General features: G+C 42.0%; 1 protein-coding gene across 3 annotated transcripts in view; it reads left to right on the plus strand.

Moving 5' to 3' along the window:
- The window catches only part of recql5 (RecQ helicase-like 5), a 112,533-nt gene extending 105,535 nt beyond the window's left edge, over positions 1-6,998 (plus strand). Inside the window, exon 18 of one of the 3 annotated variants that reach the window (XM_063030910.1) lies at positions 5,973-6,998. In XM_063030910.1, the coding sequence (XP_062886980.1) occupies positions 5,973-6,067 (95 nt within the window). In that variant the 3' untranslated portion in view covers positions 6,068-6,998. The remainder of the gene's footprint in view (positions 1-5,972) is intronic. The other 2 variants (XM_063030909.1, XM_063030908.1) reach the window with 2 other exon arrangements.
- Positions 6,999-7,592: the final 594 nt, after the last annotated feature.

Below are 7,592 nucleotides of genomic sequence, written 5' to 3' on the forward strand. Positions count from 1 at the left end.
TTGACTCTATTAACCATTGTACTTCATTGTGTTAAAGCACTTTAGCATACTGCAAGTTTTACAGATGCATTTATGTAATTTATGTCTCAATTCCATCGATAAAACTTTTCCATGTACAGAGAGAAAACGTAAACCAGGTTAACAAAAAATTTGGGCCAACATGCCTCCACTTCCCCAATCAATGTTATTCAAAAAATGTTGAAAAGCAGGCTGAGCTGCCTAACATGTCATTTAGGAATTACAACTATTTTTAAATGCTTTAAGGCATTTGTCTGTGGAAGAAAATTAAACTCACTTTATTTAGTGCTTCTGCTATTAAAATCACTTGAATCCAAAAGAAGGAAGCAGAGAAATGACAAAGGCATATCATAACTCTATTGCATCATTACAGTGTTGTTACCATAAGGAAAATTCCCCAAAATATTTCATGGTCAGGCCTAAACTGAAGAAAGAAAAAACCTAGCTAACACAAAATGTGGTGGTAGGATGAAACAGGACAAGAATGTTTGGAAGGATTCAAAATATTCTTGGCTCTCGTCAAACTTGATCAAAAATAACTTTAAAATATTTGCTTAATATCAATTTCATTGAGGAATTTTACAATAGGCTGTAGATTTACTAATGCAGAAATCTGCAATGAAATAATTTCTAAATGGCTTTATTGCATTTGATCAAAGGTCAAAGAAAATTTCCTAAGCCACCATATACAACTCTGAGATTTGTTTTCTTAGGTGCATACAGAGTAATCCAAGAAGCATAATCAATAAAAAAACTGCACCCAATGGGATGAACGAACAACCAATGTGCAAAAGAAAACAAGCTATGTAAATACCAAAAAAAAATAAATAAGCATTCAATAAATATCAAGTACATGGGATGAAGAATTCTTGAAAGTGAGTTCATAGGTATGGGAGCATTTCAGTGATGGGGCAAGTGAAGTTATCCCCTCTGGTTCAAGAGCCTGTTGGTTGACCATAAGGTACAGGAGCAGAAGTAGGCCATTTGGCCCATTGAGTCTTCTCCACCATTCAATCATCGGCTGATCCAATTCTTGCAGTCATTCCCACTCTCCTGTCTTTTCCCCATACCCTTTGATGGCTTGGCTAATCAAGAACCTATCTATCTTTGCCTTAAATGTACCCAATGACTTGGCCTCCACAGCCGCTCGTGGCAACAGATTCCACAGATTTACCACTCCCTGGTAATGTAATTGCTTCACATCTCTGTTCTAAATGGATGTCCTTCAATCTTGAAGTTGTGCCCTCTTGTCCTAGACTCCCCTAACATGGGAGAGGCGTAATATGACTAGTAATAGTCAGCATGGCTTTGTCAAAGGCAGGTCGTGCCATACGAGCCTGATTGAATTTTTTGAGGAAGTGACTAAACACATTGATGAAGGTAGAGCAGTAGATGTAGTGTATATGGATTTCAGCAAGGCATTTAACAAGGTACCCCATGCAAGGCTTACTGAGAAAGTAAAGAGGCATGGGATCCAAGGGGACATTGCTTTGTGCATTCAGAATTGGCTTGCCCACGGAAGGCAAAGAGTGGTTGTAGACGGGTCATATTCTGCTTGGAGGTCGGTGACCAGTGGTGTGCCTCAGGGATCTGTTCTGGGACCCCTATTCTTCATGATTTTTATAAATGACCTGGATGAGGAAGTGGAGGGATGGGTTAGTAAATTTGCTGATGACACAAAGGTTGCGGGTGTTGTGGATAGTGTGGAGGGCTGTCAGAGGTTACAGCGGGACATTGATAGGATGCAAAACTGGCTGAGAAGTGGCAGATGGAGTTCAACCCAGATAAGTGTGAGGTGGTTCATTTTGGTGGGTCAAATATGATGACAGAATATAGCGTTAACGGTAAGACTTGGCAGTGTGAAGGATCAGAGGGATCTTGGGGTCCAAATCCATAGGATATTCAAAACTGCTGCTGCGCAAGTTGACTCTGTGGTTAAGAAGGCATGCAGTGCATTGGCCTTCATCAATCATGGGATTGAGTTTAGGAGTGGAGGGGTAATATTGAAGATATATAGGACCCTGGTCAGACCCCACTTGGAGTACTGTGCTCAATTCTGGTCGCCTCACTACAGGAAGGATGTGGAAGCCATAGAAAGGGTGCAGAGGAGATTTACAAGGATGTTGCCTGGATTGGGGGACATGCCTTATGAGAATAGGTTGAGTGAACTCGGCCTTTTCTCCTTGGAGTGACAGAGGATGAGAGGTGACCCGAAAGAGGTGTGTAAGATCCTTTATGCCTTACCAGGCACGAAACGAAAGACTGCGTGGCGCGCCGCTCCTCACACAGACAGTAGGTGGCCGTTGACTCACAAAGAGTTCATCCACCCTTTGACAGGTTTTGTTTTTAGTCCTGCTGGGTGCCTACACACCCTCCCTGGTTAACCGAAGTGCACCAGGGGGTGTGCCGGTTGAGTCGCTGACAACCGGACCCGAGACGGGTAGTACCGGGCTACGTGGTACCAGTAGCGAGGCAAGGCCCGATGTCAGCCCCCTAGGCCTGAGTCGACGTCGTAGTAGAGGTGTATAAGATGATGAGAGGCATTGATTGTGTGGATAGTCAGAAGCTTTTTCCCAGGGCGGACATGGCTAGCACGAGAGGGCACAGTTTTAAAGTACAGAGGAGATGTCGGGGGTAAGTATTTTTACACAGAGAGTGGTGAGTGCGTGGAACGGGCTGCCGGCGACAGTGTTGGAGGCGGATACGATAGGGTCTTTTAAGAGACTCCTGGATAGGTACATGAAGCTTGGAAAAATAAAGGACTGTGGGTAACGAGATGTAATTTCTACGGTAAGGACATGTTTGGCACAGCTTTGTTTCTATGAGATTCCCCCCCCCCCATTATCCTGAACTCCAGGGAATACAGCTCAAGAGCTGCCAACCATTCCTCATACAGTAACCCTTTCATTCCTGGAATCATTCTCGTGAATCTTCTCTGAACCCTCTCCAATGTCAGCATATCCTTTCTACAATAAGGAGCCCGAAACTGCACACAATACTCCAAGTGTGGTCTCACGAGTGCCGTATAGAGCCTCAACATCACATCCCTGCTCTTATATTCTGTATCTCTAGAAATGAATACCAACATTGCATTCGCCTTCTTCACCAACAACTCAACCTGGAGGTTAACCTTTAGGGTATCCTGCATAAGGACTCCCAAGTCCCTTTGCATCTCTGCATTTTGAATTCTCTCCCCATTTAAATGTAGCCTCCTGGTAACCCTCAGGCTCGCTCTGCTGGCTTTCGCCTAGTGGGAGCAGCCCTTGGCCCCGCCAAACTGGGTAATCAGGTTTGTGTGGATGCTGTATGATGTATCCCACACCACCAATTAACAGACAGCACACAATGTACAATTTACAGATTACACTTTATAGATCTTACTGGAACTATGTAATTAATAGAGATACAATATAAAAGGAAAGTAAAAGGCGCCAAACTTATCAAAGTTCAACCACTTCGTGCACAACTGTTGGAGCTCAATTAACCGAGTCTTCTTTCCACCATTCGATCTCCTCCGACCTCCTCAATGCGCCGCCTGGGACCAACCACGGTGGTCGACCAGAGTGTGTCCTGCACGTCCTTCCTCTTCAGTTCTCCTCCTGAAAAGCCCTGGGCCTCGGAATCCCTCTTGGGTCTGATCCTCGCCCAGCTTACAGCATCTCTCTCATCGCGTCTCCTCTCTCTGTCCCCGTCGTGCCTTCTGCCCAAAGCCCGCGAAAACAATAGCTTACAGACACACAAGAAAGAATAACATCTATCCCAATTGGTTAGCAAATGAATACAATTCTGTTATCAGTAATTATAACCCAAACAAGCTGCTACCGTTAACTTAGTAGTTAACATTACAGAGAAGCCATTTTATTGTAACATAACAAAGAAGCCATTTTATTAGCCTTAGCAGTAACATAAAAGAAGAAACCCTTACATAAATAATTGTCTGCCCGTTTATTTCTTCTACCAAAGTGCATGACCATACCCTTTCCAACATTGTATTTCATTTGCCTTAACTATGCCCTTAACTATCTAAGCCCTCTGCAGGCTCTCTGTTTCCTCAACACTACCCGCTCCTCCACCTATCTTTGTATCATCGGCAAATTTAGCCACAAATCCATTAATCCCATAGTCCAAGTCATTGACATACATCGTAAAAAGCAGTAGTTCCAGCACCGACCCCTGTGGAACTCCACTGGCAACCGGCAGCCAGCCAGAATAGGATCGCTTTATTCCCACTCTCTGTTTTCTGCTGACCAGCCAATGCTCCACCCATGCTAGTAACTTCCCTGTAATTCCATGGGCTCTTGCTAAGCAGCCTCATGTGCGGCACCTTGTCAAAGGTCTTCTGAAAATCCATGTACACCACATCTACTGCATCTCCTTTGTCTACCCTACTTGTAATTTCCTCAAAAAATTGCAGTAGGTTTGTCAACGCAAACAACACCATGTGCGTGTGTGTGTGGTTGTGTGCGTTCAGCAGCAACTTTGAAGTAGGTTTGTCAGGCTGGATTTCCCTTTCTGGAAATCATGCTGGCTTTGGCCTATCTTGTCATGTGCCTCCAGGTACACCATAATCTCATCCCTAACAATTGATTCCAACAACTTCCCAACCACTGATGTCAGGCTAACAGGTCTATAGTTTCTTTTCTGCTGCCTCCCACCCTTATTAAATAGCAGAGTAACACTTGCAATTTTCCAGTCATTGGATTGAGGGTAATAACTGTTCATGAACCTGGTGGTGAGGGTCCTGAGGCTCCTGTACCTTCCCGATGGCAGCAGTGGGAAGAGAGCGTGGTCTGGGTGGTGAGGGTCTTTGATGTTAGCCGCAGCTAATGACTCCACCATAAACAATATGATATTTACTGATTTTATGGTCAGTCATTTTCCAGTCAGTCAACAGGATATCTATTTACTGCAGTTTGACTTGCTTAGTTTTGTATTTTTGTAGCTTTATAGTTTTGTATCTACTACACTGGTGAGATCTGTCATAAATTGGGGAACTGCTTTGTCAAGCACCTTCACTCCATCTATCACAAGCTCGACTTCCCAGTGGTGAAACATTTTAATTCCCACTCCCGTTCTAACATGTCAGTCCATGGCCACCTCTTGTGCCAAGATGAGGCCACCCTCAGGGTGGAGGAACAACACCTTATACTCTTTCTGGGAAACCTTCAACGTGATGGTATGAATATTGAATACTCCTTCTGGTTTAAAAAAAATCCTTTCCCCCCTCCTCTTCTTCTATTCCCCACTGTGGCCTCTTACCTCTTCTTACCTGCCTGTCACCTCCTCCTTCCCTTTCTCCTCAGGTCCACTCCCCTTTCCTATCCTATCCGATTCCTTGTTCTCCAGCCTTTAACCTTACCCATCCACGTGGCTTCACCTATCACTTAGCATCCTTCCCCTCCCCCCAGACTTTCTCCCTTTCTTCTCAATCCTGAAGAAGGGTCTTGGCCCAAATCGACTGTCTATTCATTTTCATAGATGTTGCCTGACCTGCTGAGTTCTTCGAGCATTTTGTGTGTGTTGCTTTGTATTTTCTCCCATTTTATTTAATGCTTTATTGGTTGCAAATTCCCTTTCTTGATTCATGTTTCTGTTTCCTTCACAATGTATACCTGGATCACTCACTTGTCAGTGGTGTTCTTTGTGAATCTTGCTCTGGTCGTTATCCCTGTGATCACTTCCATTTGAAACCAGGACTTTCTATCCAGTAAATGAGATTCTGATTTTGTTAAGTGAGAGAAATGGAACAGTCAACCTGAATCTGAAATGCAACATTGTACAAGTGGACTTTAGGCAGAGGATCACTGTATCTAAATGAATGACAGATCAATTTTGAGGGGTCAAATGGCCTACTAATGAAATAATGTTATCAGCATTTCTCTCATCTCTATACATTAGCAGGAGACTTTTTTGTGGGAAATGATTAAAACTAGTTTTCATTTGATCTCTTTCAGTGAATGAAGAGGCTCAGCGAATGATCCACTGCTTCTTTAAAAGATGTAGAAAATGTGAGAGTGAAAATGACTGGAGGAGCGTCAATGCATTGTAGCCATTCTGTTATATTTGACACTGACAAGAAATAATGTGGTTGCTGTTTATAGTTTGTTTGACAATTTAATATGTTACCTTCAGCAGAACTGCATCAATCAGGGCTAATCTCAGTAATTAGGAAAAATTTACCTGTTCTATGCAAACTCTTTGAAAAATACACCAGGTCTATTGAATGAAAATAAGTTTATATTATTATTATTGTTCTGTTATAACTGAGAGAATTGTGAAGAGATATACTTTACTAAAATAAATCTTTTTTCCAAATAACTCTTGAAAGGTTCGCTGGAGAATATTAGTCTTAACTCGCGCAAGATCAGAGGGTGGGTTCCAAATGACTAAGCTATGATTTCATCTATGAGTGCTACATGAAACATGATTTTTTATCTATGTAACAATAGCAGACTATGTCTTAGTTTAGCTCTTAGCCATAGACCAGCACATCTAGTATTCTACACTTTCATTACTGTTTTGATTACATGAGTAGTACGAAGTTATAAAGTTTTTATATAGAAATCACCAGAGATCTAATTCACTTCACAAATCTGTACAATATTTTACTCCACTAATATGGTGAACTGAGGTCAAGGCTTGGGCCTACTATTTCAGCTGCTCCAACAAGCAGATCTAAGGACTCACTCTGGTTTGGAATGCTGTCATTTGCTTTTATTGTTTGTATGATGTGTGTGTGTGTGTGTTGTTTGTTTTCCTTTCTCTGTGCAGTGGTTATGATTTTTTTTTAATTGAGTTCTTTGGGTTTGTTGCTGTGTCTGCCTGTAAGCAAACAAATCTCAAGTTGCATAATTTATACATTATTTGATAATAAATGTACTAATAATTGAATATTTGCTTAGGCCATCATCTAAATTGTGGGGCATAGTTCTTCCTTTTGGTGATACTGTTTTAATGGTCTGTTACCAGTAATGCTTATTGCATTTAAGCTTAGAGATTCCACCTACCCAAGCCTGATATCATCTTAGGCAAAAAAAAATGTGCTAATTCTACAATCCACACACATCTTTAATTGCCAAAACATATCAGTGGATTGGTCAGATGGGACAAAAGTGGCAAATCCAGAGAAATGTGAGGTGTTTGAGAAGGGGAACCAAGGCAAGGAATTACATAATACTCGATAAAATGCTGAGAACAATAGAGGCATTTTAGAGCGTGTGCTACAGAAGCCTGGCAATAACAGGACATCTACAGAATGTACAACTTGCTTTATTTGCGAAGTTGCACAATATAAAATGACATCATGCTTGAATTTTACAAAAATATTAGCTCCACCACAGTAGTCACACGGGAGATTTAATAAGGGGGCAAAAATTAGACAGGGCCTAGAAAGGGGCTAAATAAAGACATTTCCTTTGACAATCGCTTGTAAATAGAATTAAAGGGGAATTGACCCCCCCCACCTCAAATTTGATAAACCCTTATCCAGTATTTGCAGTTAGAAAATAATACATAGGAGTAGGATTTGGCCTACTGTGTCAGCTCTACCGTTCCATCATAGCTGATTTATTATC

The sequence above is a fragment of the Mobula hypostoma genome, chromosome 22 (genome assembly GCF_963921235.1).
Source record: "Mobula hypostoma chromosome 22, sMobHyp1.1, whole genome shotgun sequence".
Classification (NCBI taxonomy): Eukaryota; Metazoa; Chordata; class Chondrichthyes; order Myliobatiformes; family Myliobatidae; genus Mobula; species Mobula hypostoma.